This window comes from Glandiceps talaboti, chromosome 22 (assembly GCF_964340395.1).
Source record: "Glandiceps talaboti chromosome 22, keGlaTala1.1, whole genome shotgun sequence".
Taxonomy (NCBI): domain Eukaryota; kingdom Metazoa; phylum Hemichordata; class Enteropneusta; family Spengelidae; genus Glandiceps; species Glandiceps talaboti.
This window is the reverse complement of record NC_135570.1, coordinates 6,706,644-6,722,821: the sequence shown is the minus strand read 5'-3', so window position 1 is coordinate 6,722,821 and position 16,178 is coordinate 6,706,644. Positions and strand designations below refer to the sequence as shown.

Genomic DNA, 16,178 nt, shown 5'->3' with positions numbered 1-16,178 from the left:
TTTCTAGTATTCTTTGATCTGAGCTCAGACCACTATATTTTCGACTGCGGCCTGAGATCTGAGTACACATGCAATTTGTATAGATATATATCTTAATCCCCTTAAGCTCAAAACTTAGGATCGGTAGGTATTTTTATCTACCAAAAATGAACCTCAAAATAAGTCAAACCTAATTTCAACTATAATAATACACTGTGATAAAACAGAAGAACTTACTACCTGGCTTTAACTCTCTATCTGGCTGTAACTCACTACCTGGCTGTAACTCACTACCTGGCTGTAACTCACAGATCTGGCTGTAACTCACTACCTGGCTTTAACTCACTACCTGGCTTTAACTCTCTACCTGGCTGTCACTACAGATCTGGCTGTAACTACAGATCTGGCTGTAACTCACTACCTGGCTGTAACTCACAGATCTGGCGGAACCATATACAAAAGTTAGCTACATAACCAGGTCATCGAACTTGTATTGATATCAAATCTAAGGCAATCTAGTTTACTTCTTTCCTTTTTTACCTCCGTACACCCGTCTTTAAGTTACTCTAATTGTCTCAAAGGGCCGCAGCCTAGACTTGTTTGAAAGAGCTGTTTTTGTTACCGCGCCATCATATGCCATTCATGAATGCATATATTGTATACCTTGCATTCCTATGTTTGTATCCAACAACTTTAAGTTTTGTTTTCAATACAATAATTCGATTGTTGTAATATCTAAACAATGAAGTTATTTAAAAAGGACTTTTTATGACCGACGTGCTCTAGTGTATTGTTTACCCAAATCGGATAAACATACTGACGGATAAATATTTCGATTAATACACAATTCACAGACAAACAAACAAACAAACAAACAAACAAACAAACAGACATGATGCATGTATTTTTTAAAATATAAATCAAATGATTTCTTATCTTTCACTAGGAATAAAAACCTTACTGTACTTAGATAAATTGCCACAGCTGAATAAGTCGAAACATTGTGCAACAAATAAACCTAGTATGGGTCCCGGGAGAATATGGGTTCAAGTTGAAGTCTTTTGTAATATTGAAGAAAATGCGTTTCCTCATCTCCGGCCCGTGGATTTGAATAATATGTTGTCTATTCAGACACACAGGTGTCTGAGAGCCAGGACGGGCTTTACACAACTGACTGAATCACATTTTCACTTGTCATAGATTTTTTTGGCAGGGTTTCAAACTGGCCATTAATTTCTTGCATACCTAATGGCAAATAGCGAAAAGATCTGAAGATTCTACTAAAAAGGAAACCCAATCCCCGAGGTTCATTCTTTTAAAAAAGACCGCATTAACTGATGTATATGGTGTATTAACGTGATCGATGCAAACAAGAGAGCACCTCCGATGACGCCCTCTCGTGTCAGCAGGAGCGGACAGGTCGGAACACTCACCACTGGAAAAGTGGTCACTATCATATACCCAGTATCAATTAAGTGATGGTCACTATCATATACCCAGTATCAATTCCAATGCAATTCAATGGAGAGCAAGTGCATCCAACCCAGGCAATAATTATCCATATCACACACTTTTCTTGAGTTCATTGATATATGTTTGCTCAGTGATTTGGCTTTGTTAATTTCTTCACTATTTTTAAATGATGTTGCCATGCCAATTCCAACTTACTCACAAACCCGACTCAAATCCAACTTACTCACAAACCCGACTCAAATCTAACTTACTCACAAACACTACTCAAATCCAACTTACTCACAAACACTACTCAAATTCATCTTACTCACAAACACGACTCAAATCCAACTTATTCACAAACACAATGCAAACATGACTCACATCCAACTTACTCACAAACACAATACAAACACAACTCACATCCAACTTACTCACAAACACAATACAAACACAACTCACATCCAACTTTTTCACAAACACGACTCAAATCCAACTTACCCAGTACAAGCAAACACGACTCAAATCCAACTTCAAATCCAACTTACTCGCAAACACATTTCAAAGTTTCAATACTTTATATTATCACCACCATAATTGATACAAGCACACGTCGTCACATTAAAACATAACAGTATTCGTTTCAAAATGTACAACAGCTATTTCAACATAAAAATGAAGTTAAGTACTACGCACTTTTCTTTTTAAATATTTGTACAACTGATTCATTCTACCTTTGCTAATTAACATATTAAAGCAATAAATTATCTATCCATAATATTAAATAACTTCCTTATTTCTTTAGGGCATTCTCGTAAACCAGAGCTGTCATTTCTTCCTCGACACTGCGAAATAAATCGTTGGTCGGTGCCATAAAAGAGGCTGTGGTTTACGACAATGGTGTAGGGTAGCATGTTTTTATTTCTAAATTTCTAATGACCTGACTTCACCCTATATTTCTGTCACCTAACAAAATAATTTTTAAAAACTTGACGCTCTTTCAGGCTCAGAAAAAAATGACATCACTGATTATAAGATGGCAACACTCCAAACATGTATTTGAGTGAAACTGATCGTTTATTTGTGAAATTTAGTAATTTATTACAACGAATGTTCAAAAGTTTCCTTCGTCATTTCTAAGTTATTCAGATTGTTAAAGTATGATTATAAATTGCAAGTATCACCAACATGTATAAACAGTAACTTTTACTGAGATGTCCGCTTGTAATTGTGTGGTCACCATCTTCTAATTAGTGATGTTTTGATTTTTATATAACCCTGCCATAGAGGGCGCCATTTACAAAATAATTTTAGTGATCAAAGCGATATAGGGTGGGTCAGATCATGAGAAACACAGAATTTAACTAAGACTGCCCTTCTATATTCCGGTGAAATACTGTCAATTTGGAATAGTTAATTAGACACAATGTTACTTTTCCAAAAGTGACTATATTACACTGTTTATTAACTGACTCTTGTAACCATGACTACAATATTTTCCCTTTTACATCCTGTTCTAGTCTAGTTCCTGATGGACCATATTCCGTACTATGTTATCTTCACACTTATACCCCTAGTCAAGCCTGTGACTCAAGGCGATAATTGTGGTTCAACCCCATGGTGAGCAAAGTACAAACGGCGCATGTCAGTAGTAATCCATCACTAATTGAAGGGCTGTCATCATCGCTCATTAATATTCATTTGATACAGCTGTTTTGACTATATCCAATGTCCAACCAGGATTCCACCTCAAGTCTGTTTAAAGTAAAATCATGTGGGGATGCGACAATGTCATCGTGTTTATATGAACACTGTAGGTGAAGCACAGAATTCAAGGGGTTGACTAGACGTTAGAAGTGCAAAGTTAACTAGACTAATCCTGTTCATACAATATTAAAAACTGATGCAAAACTTGGATCACAAAATACCAAATACAGGCCAGCATTTTATCTGTGGCTTTCTACATCAATTCATGCCAATAAGGACTTTGTACATCACGTCAAGTATCTCAATATTATCTTGTGATTCATGTATTAGGGAAATATTTATCCAAATACAATACTTTCAAATAATACAAACTTTTTTTCAATAAATGTCATACATTTTGTCTTCAAGAACTGTACATACAATTCCATATATAGTTTGGCAGGTATCATAAATTTGAAATTGTTATATTGTTACCCTAAAATATGTATATATTGTGGACAGTTTTTCAGCAATTTCAAAAAATAAATTTAGAGGTGCTTTGTATGAAAGTGTTCCTTTATATAAGTGATGCATGCAACATATTTGCATAAATTTGCATATCCAAATATGAGGACAACTCCCTTACATTGGGTGAATATCTATTACATAAGTATGGCCGTAGAGGGCGACATACATTAATGACCACAATGCTTGTAGCTCTCGCCTTATAGCTGCTACAGCCTGTCTCCCCCACCACTGTCTATAACCAAGACTATATGGCCAAAAGAGATATAAAGCAAACATGTTCTGCATGGGTTTTGATAGACTTTAAGATACGTCATGGATGTGTGAGGGCGCCCTGTCACGGTGTACCTTACACACTAGGGTTTTGAGATTCTTCTATAAACTATCACCTTGATCTCCTACATTTCAAATAACACACTTCTGTTGGCATTTACAGAACAAAACAACCAATTAGATCTAAGATATAGATTATGCAAATCATGCAGTGAAACCGAGGTTCATTCACCTCTGCTGCGAAAATGACACCAACAACCTTATACATAAACACAGAAGTATTCACCACTGAGGGCGCTATATAGACAAAACATATTTTTGTAGGCAAAAGGCAGTATCTGGATCGAGACAAAGAAAAGATAAAATTCTGACCACAGAAGGTGGTGGCAGATATTAGCCAGACAATGAATCTGTTACAAGTCAAAAGACAAGAAACATTTCCATTTTAGAATCAAACAGATACGGTCAAATTTAATCTATAGATCTATTCCAATTTCAAATTTTTTTTTTGTTTGTTTATCAAACTATTGCTTTCATTACCTAATTCAACATGTAAATTATTCCTTTTCAGAACGCTAACCATACATCACTAATAAAAACAAAATTATTTTAAAATATATTTATGTATTTTTCATCCTGAACAACACAAATGAAATTTACTGATATCGTACATTGTACATATGAAACTAAACCTTTATCACTTAAATTTTTTCAAAAGTTTTTTGTTGTTGTTAATTTTGTATATGCTGAGACTGATAACAGTACTATCATATCTTTCTTTTTCCAAAACAGATAAAATTCTAAATCATATACATGTATTTACATACACAAAAAACAACAAATCTCAGCATAGACTTTTACTCTGGTCACACAGTATTCTGTGTTTGTAATGTGTGTGTGTGTGTGTGTGTGTGTGTGTGTGTGTGTGTGTGTGTGTGTGTGTGTGTGTGAGAGTATGGATGTGTGTGCGAGTATGTATGTGTGTGTGTGGATGTGTTTGTACTGTGTGTGTGTGTGTGTGTGTGTGTGTGTGTGTGTATGTGGATTCGTTTGTAATGTGTGTGTGTGCATGTGGATTCGTTTGTTATGTGTGTGTGTGTTTGTGTGTGTGTGTGCGTGCGTGTGTGTGTGGATTATCTGATTGTATCTGTATATATACTAGTGTGTGCAAGTTTGTACCCAGTGTATATTTGTGCTTATATAGAACATGTGTTGGCATACATGTATGTATGTATGTATGTATGTATGTATGTATGTATGTATGTATGTATGTACGTACGTACGTACGTACGTACGTACGTACATACGTACGTACGTACGTATGTATGTATGTCCATTATATATAATGTACCTGTGCATATATGCATATTAGTGCCTATCTGTGTTATTGTACAATACTATTATAAGTCGTACCATCATATCTTTGTGTCTCTACATACTAATGACAATATGCATACATACAGTGATAATCAGATCTACAAATACGTCAGCTCTAATTCAGCACATGAATAACTATTACATGACAAACATGGCTATACATCATTTGTACAACACACACACACACACACACACACACACACACACACACACACACACACACACCATTCATTACTTGAAATTGCTAAGCTGCTAAATGTATCTTAATAAAACTTCACTTTTTTACACAATAATTGCACAGCCCTATTACTGCTATACCCCATGGGATTAATAACTATGTGAACGTTTATAGTTTCAAATCTCCTCTTGTTACAGAAAACACAGTGTTTAGGTTTACAATGTAATCGTTTTACAGCATCTTTAAGAGAAACATTATGTGGTGCTAACCTAGTCTGTGATGATGCTAATTAGTCTGTAAGGTGTACTGCCAGGAGGTGCCCTCATGCATTGGCCCACCCCGTTTTTTAATGAGTGCTAGCTGATAGGTGTATCATGACACATTGTATATTCCAGACTTGACAGTAAATACAGTGCTGTAGTACTATGGAAACTGCATAGTGGTACTAAAATCTATTGACTGTCTTCTCTCTAAATGTTACTAAAATGATGCCAAATCCTACCAACACTGTACACAAACATGCCACACTCATGACATCTCAGAAATACTAAACTAAACTGTCACTTAACTCCAGTTCCCTTGGCAAATACAGAGTTATATCTCTAACATTCCCTAGATCTTTATGTCATTTGGTGAAAAAACAATTACTACAAGAGGACTTCTGTCACTCTTCATTTCTCTCAACAAACAATATGGCTTCCTTGGTTTCAACATGTCAACCGTTACCCCTGACAACCAATATGGCTTCCATTGAACAGATATTCACCATTATCCCTGATAACCAAAATGAATTCCTTTTTGTACCTGATACCTGAACAGTGAAGATAGCTTCTTGTGCGTGTGGTTTTTTTTTATCAGAGTTTCCTATGCTCAAAAAGGTACAAGTATTCACCATAAATAAATCTACTTTGTCACAAAATTGTCATGAGCACAAATTTCAGATGAACTTCAGGCTGCAAATAATACAACAGTTTTTGTTTTGATGAACTTTGGGCTGCAAATTACAGTATAGTAGATCTCCTTTTTGAGAAGAAAATTAAGGCTGCAAATTCCAGGATAGTTTCAGTTCACCAACTTTTCCCAGAGAAACTGAAGACTACAAATGACAGGATTGCTTTGGTTTATTGACCTTGTTCTTTGTAAAGCATACACTTGTCATCTTGAAGACTTTACTGTGTATTGGCAAGCATAAAAAATATCCTGAGTCCAACCATATCTCACTAATATTTACTGGATAAATCATTTTCGTAAAAACAAGTTTGTAATTTTGTTTAGTCAAAACATTAAAGAAATCAGGACCAAATTTCCACCTGATAATTTAATGTTGTATTATAAAATTTTTCAATGTTTGAACAAACTTTGCATAGTGGAAGCCATATTGGATGGTGCATTATGGGTACGGATACAAATACAAAATGAATATAGTAATCTAACATACAATGTATATACAAAATGTACATCAATCGTCTCCTATGGCTAATCATACTGTTCAAATTTTATATAAATATGACCTCGTTTTTTATAACTATCATCATTTTGGGTTACCCGTTACGAGTCTTCTTTCGTAACTGTATCTTAACTCCAGATGTGATCATTTCTTGGTTGTAAAATATATTGTTATTCCTATAACTGTGATCATGACCAAACCAATGATGACAAGTAACACTCGGTTTTGTACCACTCTGAAAAAAATGGACGAAGAGACAAAATGATTTTATTTGAAGGTAAAAAGTACTAAGGGGTCATGAATATTCATAACCTGCTATTACATATGCATTTCTACTGACTCCCATGAGGCAATGCGTGCCCATGGCAAGGAACTCCACAGAGGAACAAGTTTCAACTCAGTTTTTCTAAGCAATCACACGTACAAATATGTGAAGTACAATCATGAAATGACTCTCCAGAAACCAAATTTTATGAAAATGTTTTTATTTCCTGCAGTAGCATTCCGCAGTAACTTTTCAGAGTACATCCATTGTAATGTAAGTAACAGCAGTATTACTTTTTATTCCAACAAACAACTTTTTTTTTCAAGTGAAATTTCCCGAGTTAGCAACATCATACAGAATGATTGGTGGGCACAATGCAATGCCATTATCTGCTATGGGAGTGCAAATTACACTAATTTTACAAAGACCATTTTCATGCATTAAAAACCTAAATTGAAGCAAATATTAAAAGTGACTTGTTTTTTTAGTGTGGCCATTGGCTTACTCGCACAAGTTTAGAAAAGTTGAAATTTCTATCAGTTGGCTACTCAGATTGATTGTCAAACTAGAGGAAAAATAAGCCATGCATAGAGACAGAGAGAGAGAAAGAGAGCGAGACGGAGAGGAAGACACAACACTAACACCTAGGTATTGAACACACTCACAAGTTCACTTTTTAATTTCCAGAAGAGGGAAGAAACCTACCAAAGAACAAAAAACACAGCATATCAGCTTTCCACAAGGTCTTTCCATTCAATTCTCTTCTCTTGCATGCTTGGACTAATTTAATTCTTTGAAACATTTTCTATCCAAAAACACTACTGAAATCTTAACGATAGACTCTTACCTTTGTTTACAAGTTGTAGTGTGAAAAAAAAGTTGTTGCATTGACAACAAGAACTGGTTGCTATGGTAACTTACCTTCTCATCATCCCACTGAGTATTCTGGAACTTTTACCTAAATCAGTATCTGTTTCACGTAGCTGTGAAATTAAACAACAGATTGGTGGTTAGAATAAAACACCCTTAAAGTGGCACAAGCTGAGTTTATTACCTTTTTACCTAACTTAAAATACTTACACAAAACCCTGATTAAACTGTTCTAGTATAATGTTAATGTCCATGTATGCCTTCTACGACATTACGATTGTCTTCTGGCATTGTTAGAACAGTTGATTCCATAGTAAGAGTTTCCACGATATTCTCCAATATCTTACTTCATTCAGTCAAGGTAAATATGAATAACCTAAGGGGCCTTGCCACGAGTTGCTAGACAAACCTTTTAGGTCATGAGTATTTTCCAACTGAATGAAGAAAAATATTGGTGAATAATATAATATAATATAATTATTATTATTATAATTAATAATATAATTATAATAATATATATTAAGTAATTTTAGAAAAATTGGAAAAATAATGGTGGTTTGAATGTTTTGATTCATATTTCAAACACCACACAATTGGTGACGTAGACATGGGTTGTCATGATGTAGAACGACCATGGTATATAATCCATATTTTCTGTTCCAATAATTTGGTTTGTGTATGATTATAATATATCACGTTTGACATCTTACCCTATCTCTGGCTCTCTCTATTTTCCTTCTGTCATCATGTAAATTGTCCATTATATCAGCACCCAGCTGTTCTGAATGGTAAATATATGACATCATACTCAGGGTTAAGATAGTATTTATATATTGCTATTTCTCTGATAACATGGAGTGTGCCTTGGAAATAAACCCTTTTCACTTTTGTTGTTACTTTGCTCAAGAAAACTCCCACCTATTCGTGATTAAAATCAATGAAAACAATATGGGGTCTGGATTCAAATTTTTTACATAGATGTCAATGATATCAAAATTTAGTTATATTAGAATCCAATATGAATTGGTTTCTCTGCTAAAAAATGTATTGAGTTTGTCGTTGGTATAAGATCATTAGATAAGAGAGCTAACGACGAGTCTCTGGTCTATACTACATAATACACTACTATGAGTATATGTGAAATGAGACTCTCAGGGTAGCTTATAGACCGATTCGGGTGGGTCTCCAGCAGAGGGAAAGAGCATGGCAAATACACTGACTATGTTCACTACTTCTTTATTGCCTAGCTGCTTAGGTGGAACTAACTATACATGTGACAACACCCACCTAGAAATATTACAGTATTTACACATAATTATACATAGATTACATACAGACTCATGGTTTACCCATGTGTGCTCTATATGATCCGACATCTCACATCATCGCAGTATAACTTACCTGTCTCTACAGCTATTCTATAACCCTGGTCAAGTCTTCGACTGGTTCTGTCCAGTCGTTCTGTATTTTCTAAAAGTCTTGACCGCTGCAATAATGGAAAACACATTGATTAAATACCAGTCACACCAAAAGTACCTGAAAGAGTTAATCAATTGTACTATCCTCAGCACCGGTTTGCCCTCTAAAGAGAGCCAAATTTTGTTGTTGTGAGTGAGTCAAAACGATAAAATCTAACATTTCTTATGAGTCATCCCATATTAAGAGATAGGAGAAAAGCAAATCTTGGTGCGTCACTAGAAATTGCGTGTATCAGTGGTGCGTCAATTTGGTTTAGAGGGCACACTTCTCGGCACAATGTACAGAATTTAAATCACTATTAATCCCAAACATGTAACATAGAAATTTTAGAGAACTGCTTCACAAGTTATACTTATTGGACTTTTACCCTATAGATACCAATGACCAATCAAAATACATGTTCAACAACTGATAATGACAACATGGCTTTCTATTGTAGTATCACAATATGTTGTAAGCCACTATCTGATTGGTTAACTATACCAAGTCAGCCAATAGAAATTGTAGTGCCAATGTGATCACCCAATACATACAAAGGATGTGATGGGAGAAGAGATGAATTACTATCAGACCATACCACAAGGAAAATACATCTCCAACATATTTGGAATTGATCTTGTCTTTCCATTTTAAGGTAAGCCAATGTGTCAGGGTACCCCACCCCCACCCCCACCCCCACCCAGCACAGCATATCTTACAGATTTGTTGTTTTGTACACTGACCTGGTCTTCCGATGTTGTGAGGTCATCACCTCCTAGAAGTTCATCTCTACCATGTTGTAAATCACTATATGCTATTCTGGAACGTTTCTGTAAAACATAACATTGTACACATACATTAAAGCTGCACTAGCTGCAACAGGAATATTTTTTAAAACGATTTTATTCGGTCTTATAAAATACTCATAATATTGTACACCCTGAATAGTATTGGATCACCTGTGGGTAAATGTATTTGTGTAGCTGTACACATAATATGGTACGATAAATCCAATGAAATTTGTTTTGGGGTCCACACCCAAAAATCAGCGCCCCAATGCGATTACGATTTCAACCTGTTGTTCTGCTACTTTTGGATAAGATCAACCACTAATTAACATATACAATGTCTAATTATTGGTATTCTAACAGTTTTCTGTGAATATATTGTTGGTTTTCAGATCGAAAAAGATAATATTCCAGTTACAGCTAGTGCAGCTTTAAAAGTATGACTTTATAATTTTTGAACATCAATGTTCATAATGGATTATTGGGGTGTATGTGATTTCTGTAGAAATATCACAATACAAAACTGTACTTCAATATTCTCTCTTGTATCTTTCAGAAGATAAAACAAATTCAGATAAAAAGTACTTACAAAATCTTTTTCTAATTTCGTCATCTCTCCTTGGTAACTCTTCAGTCTGTTGCTAAACTTTTGTCGGTCTTTGGAAGGGATCTCCCTAATTTCTAAATCCATTTGTTCTAGCTGTAAAAAAAGAGCAAGAACACAGATTGACAAAATCAATCAAATTAATATTATTTTATTGCCAAATTGAATTCAGAAGTTCATCAGGAAACTTAAACCCTGATGGTCCAATCCCTCATTCTTGGACTAGAGTTATATTATCAGTGAAGCCACTCAGATTGATTAGATATTCTTCCCCAATATTGTTTTTCGTTCAGTCAAGGAAAATTCGAGTGACCTAAGGGGGCTTTTGTCACTATGAGTCGCTAGACGAGTAGTGAAATCATAGACAATAGAGAGGGATTGTCTATGGTGAAATTAACCATTCAATAACCAAATCACTGAACAAATGGATATTCATGAGCGTGTCACTTGCTATATTTGGACAAAGTGTGCCAGGGCGTGATACAGAAAATTATTGTATGTGTTTGATGTGTGCACTCTCCATTGAATTACATCAGAAGTGATACTAAGACAACTTACCAATTCATTAGCTTCATCTAGGCTTTTTTCAACAGAACTGATCATAGACCGTTTCTCACCTAGGGTACAAAAATATAGAGTATTGTTAATAATACTAGTACCAGTAAACACACATAATCAAACTATTTATACATGGTGATGTTTCAATATATAGGGAAGTGAAAGGCATCCACAGACTGGACGTGATGAGTATACTGATTACTTATGTTTACCCAGTTTTGAATGTAATATAAATCACTTCCTTATGTACAATAACAAACTTTTCACCTACAATGTACGTTAGTTTTTTTTTTTTATTACTGACTTACATTTGTTTGTATTAGTTCTGAACTCAGATGGCAATAATTTACCAGTAGTATATTTTGATTAAATCACTCTGCCTTCTGCCGCTGTTATTGCAAACGGTTCGATGATGTGGACTTGTCATATGACAAATCTATTATAAAATTTTACTCCAGAGTAAGGAGACAATGTTTTGGGTTGTACTGATTTACAATACAGACTTGGTATACATGTACATTGTTTCAAACTGTTTTTTCAAAATAGAAAATTCCAAATTCCAAATACATATGCAATTCATGATCTGAAACTTTAAGTTGTATTGTCATGTTAGCTACATACTACAATCACGATATCAACTTCTTGTTGTACTAGTTATCGATAAAATTGAACTCTTATGTGTCTAATTATTGGTAAAATATTTGCAATCAAATTTATTTTTTTGGTCTGCACCCAAAAATCAGCAATAACCCCTACATGAAAAGGTGGCATTTCTGTTTCCATATATACATGATGGTCACATAACGGTAAATCGCTGCACTTTTGTTTTGTGACTCTCATATATACGCAACTGAGAACCACACCATTTCATGCAGTGCAAACAGTGATCATGATATCAACCTGTTATTGTACTATTTATTGATAAAATTAAACTCGTCAGTGTCTAATTATTGGTATTTTATTTTTAATAATTTCCAGTGACTGAATTATCGGTTGTCTGATTAAAAAAAATAATACATCAGTTACAGTTAGTGCATCATGTATAGACTGAATGTCTCCATTGGTACTATTCAGCAAGGAGTGAAAACAATACATTCATTGTTTCTACTGGTTACTGAGTCAAGCATCTACGTGCATAGAATAAGCAGGAGTGCATTATCCCAGCTATTTGTAATGGGAAATAACAGCCCTTCCTACTTCACTCCCCTATCTTTTTTCCAAGCACACAAATATCAATCAATCTAACTGTTTCATGCTGGCAGTGGCTCATTATTAAATATTTTCATATTTTCGTTGTACCTAATACACTATTAAGTCATGTTTCTATACACATAATTATCTGTGTCTCAACACATCATTATGTGTGGCATGACTGTGTGTGTGTGTGTGTGTGTGTGTGTGTGAGTGTGTGCATGCGTGTGTGTGCATGTGTGTATGTATGTATGTATGTATGTATGTATGTATGTATGTATGTATGTGTGTGTGTGTGTGTATATGTATGTATGTATGTATGTATGTATGTATGTATGTATGTATGTATGTACGTACGTACGTACGTATGTATGTATGTATGTATGTATGTATGTATGTACGTACGTACGTATGTATGTATGTATGTACGTACGTATGTATGTATGTATGTACGTATGTATGTACATATGTACATCATGGGGGATTCTGTCCATTAGAGTCTCATACATGTATCTGTTTATCTCTCTGTTCATTTTTCTGGAATGTATGCATCACTGTATGTGTTTGTGTGTCACATCCCAACAAAATAAATACACATAAATTTCCATATAAATTCTATGATATCATACAAAATGTAAAAAGGCATATTATATTGTGATATCAGTTGACAAAAACGAATCATTGAATTGTCAGCTTGGAATCAAAAGACTCGACATTATACACAAGAGTGGATTTGGCATGTACAATTACTATGCCAGATAATCCCCTAGCTGTATACATCTATATATATGGATACGTAAGTGAAAATCCATCATCTTCTGAGCATGTTAATTAGTAATGTGAGTTGGTTCTAAAACATCAGCATTAAATGGTGTATTTCCTGTTTTAATTTGAAGTTAAAATGATAAAAACACAACAATTCACACATTTTTGGTATGTCAGAACTGTTCATAAATTATTAATAATATGGAAATATTTTGACATTTATCAATTTAATCGTCTCCAGACACCGAGAGTTGAGCTGGACTCGGTTGATTATGTGATGATACAGATCGGATGAAATGCAAAAATAAGTTAATGATCTCAAAAGGCAGTCAGGTGAGAGAGAGAAGATAACACATTCCAGCATTTGAAGAGAGGTACGGTGCTAGTAGTACCTTCCACGTACGTTTATCCTTTCGTTCACTGTTTCCGGTATGCAGCAGTACACTGAAGAAAAATAACTATAACGGTCTTTATACTTCAATTTAAAAAATAAAAATACATGAAAGATATATAGATAATACTCACTGCCAGATAAATTTGGTATTTTTGAGATTTTCGTAGTAATTTCCGACGTCAAAGTGGCGAAATGGTGTTCGTAGTTGTCGAGAAGTGACGCCATCTTGGCTCTGAATTGATCGTATAGTAGTTTGTAAACATTTCCTCCACTCAACTTACGACAGCAGACGAATCAATGTCACATGATGTGGACTCACCACAGGAAGCCCAGGAACTATGTTACAAATAAATAAATAAATAAATAAACAAACAAACATAATATACATGAGTAAATGAAAATACAATTTTAAACACATGAATAACTAATCTTATATGATGTATATACGGACCTGCATACTACATTAAAATAATATACTGTATATATCTACATATTTTTGTATGGATGAGTATTTATAGAATCATATTGTATTATTTCATTAGTATACAGGCCTGTATACATGTATATTAATATGCATGTGTTTAAAACGGTATTTCCGTTTACTAATCATGCATACTTTGTTTGATTGATTGTGTATGTGTATGTTTATTTTTATTTTTATTTTTACCCATTAATTATTAAATTAATTAATTTATGTATTAAAATTAACTAGTGTTAACTACGAGAGAAATAACAACATTACACACAGAGGAGTAAAGGCGAAATTCAAAATAACAACACACTACCGTTCCTTGCCCTTTAAACATGTCGAAACGTAATTTTTTATTTGTATGTCCAATATTATTTCCCAAAATCCTCTGCACGACCTTTTTGCGGCCATCTTGGAAGTGGTGCGTATAACATGTTTGCAATGTCTCAATAATCAAGCCCCATCGCCACCCATATTTCATTTAATGGGCCTAAAAATAGTAAAATATGATGAATGTGTAATCGTACTATCGGTTGACGTAGATATTTTTTCAAATAAACGAAAAGTTCGTGTGTTTTCTCTCCTCAGATCACCATGGTGCAGAGGTTGACATACCGGCGACGATTGTCGTACAACACGAAGTCAAACCGTAAAAGAATGTGAGTATGTCAGCAAACTGATGAATCGAAAAACGTCGCTGTTTTAAAATAATGTAATATGTAATGTATTTTTGACAATTTAGTAAACCACCTTTCCTTTCTATCTCTTCTGTCGGAATCGTTTGTTGTGATTCGTTGACTCCGGAAACACTGCATGCTGATGTGATGATGATGTTGTTGCTGTTGATGCAGTTCAAAGACGCCAGGTGAGGAACCACATCATCACTGTTCACGACACGACAGTCGATAATAATTAAATGTTATTACGGGTATGAAGTAGCTAAAGTTCTTATTGAAAAAGACGGAGTTATTGATTTTGCCTAAGTATGGTTTCCCAGACAGACACTTGACAATCTGCAATGGCACTTCCTCGCACTTCATCTTGCAAATTTATGTATTGCAAGTTATACTTATAGTGCATCTGCATATATATGTGGTGGTGACAAGTTTATACCTTGAACACATGTTAACAAACAAAAAATAGTATCCTCCAAAATTCAAAGCAACCATAATGCTTTCATGAACCCAAATTTGTGGACACATCAATGGTTTGTTGTAATGTAGTCATCTGTATAATTAATGAGTGTGCACTGCCAATCAAATTTGACTCTTTAAGAATCATAATTGGGTTATGTATGTATTTGTGTATGTTGAAAATGCAAAACATTAGTTGTGGTAATTATAATTCCCTGGTACAGCTAATATAAGTAGTGTGTAAGGTATGATGTGTTTTGTTGCCTCATAACCAGCAGTGTGTCCTCTAATGATAGCCAAATGTTGTTGTTGCGAGTCATTCTTGTGAGTCACCACATAGTAAGAGATAGGGGAACACCAAATTTTGGTGTGTCACAAGAAATTGTGTGCGTCAGTGGCATGTCAAATTGGCTTAGAGGGCACACTGACAAGCACTCACATAGAGATGAGACTGGTTATAGGGCTGAATGGCAAGATATATCTTACACAAGTTAGTCTAATATTGTAAGAAAGTGATGTCATGTTGATAGCTCAAGTTTGCATTCCATTTCAGTGTGTTTAGAAAAATTTTCCTTATCTTTCATAGGTGGCAAGTTGGTGTACTTGTACACAAAGAAGAAGGGTGCCATACCATCATGCGGTGATTGTAAGAGGAAATTATTTGGGGTAAGTTTTGCATTGGGTTGAAATCTTACTTTGTAACATTGCATACTTGAGGCTGAGCCTTTTGCTCAGCTGGTATTAGACCAGTAACAATGCCTGCAGA

General features: G+C 34.7%; 2 protein-coding genes across 4 annotated transcripts in view; one reads left to right on the top strand and one right to left on the bottom strand.

Moving 5' to 3' along the window:
- LOC144451958 (large ribosomal subunit protein eL34-like) overlaps positions 1–16,178 on the top strand; it is a 95,194-nt gene that overhangs the window by 76,965 nt on the left and 2,051 nt on the right. The window contains exons 1-4 of one of the 2 annotated variants that reach the window (XM_078142883.1): positions 14,683–14,700; positions 14,868–14,938; positions 15,131–15,144; positions 15,999–16,078. In XM_078142883.1, the coding sequence (XP_077999009.1) occupies positions 14,874–14,938; positions 15,131–15,144; positions 15,999–16,078 (159 nt within the window). In that variant the 5' untranslated portion in view covers positions 14,683–14,700; positions 14,868–14,873. Of the gene's footprint in view, positions 1–14,682; positions 14,701–14,866; positions 14,939–15,130; positions 15,145–15,998; positions 16,079–16,178 lie in introns of those variants that run through there. The other variant, XM_078142884.1, reaches the window with a different exon arrangement.
- On the bottom strand, positions 5,531–14,041 carry LOC144452141 (vesicle transport through interaction with t-SNAREs homolog 1A-like). 2 transcript variants are annotated; one of them, XM_078143171.1, is made up of 9 exons: positions 13,942–14,041; positions 11,461–11,519; positions 10,888–10,998; positions 10,254–10,340; positions 9,454–9,538; positions 8,763–8,833; positions 8,104–8,165; positions 7,848–7,883; positions 5,531–7,152 (listed from the first exon to the last, which is right to left on the bottom strand). In XM_078143171.1, the coding sequence occupies exons 1-8, from the start codon at positions 14,033–14,035 to the stop codon at positions 7,859–7,861; spliced, it is 594 nt and encodes a 197-aa protein (XP_077999297.1). In that variant the 5' UTR covers positions 14,036–14,041; the 3' UTR covers positions 5,531–7,152; positions 7,848–7,858. The 2 variants fall into 2 exon arrangements, with proteins under 2 accessions (XP_077999297.1, XP_077999295.1); XM_078143169.1 differs by lacking the exon at positions 7,848–7,883.

Coding starts and splice junctions, on each gene's coding strand:
- LOC144452141 (XM_078143169.1), bottom strand. CDS start 14,035: ATGGCGTCACTTCTCGACAACTACGAACACCATTTCGCCACTTTGACG. Junction 11,520..13,941: donor AATACCAAATTTATCTGGCA/GTGAGTATTATC, acceptor TTTGTACCCTAG/GTGAGAAACGGTCTATGATC. Junction 10,999..11,460: donor TAGATGAAGCTAATGAATTG/GTAAGTTGTCTT, acceptor CTTTTTTTACAG/CTAGAACAAATGGATTTAGA.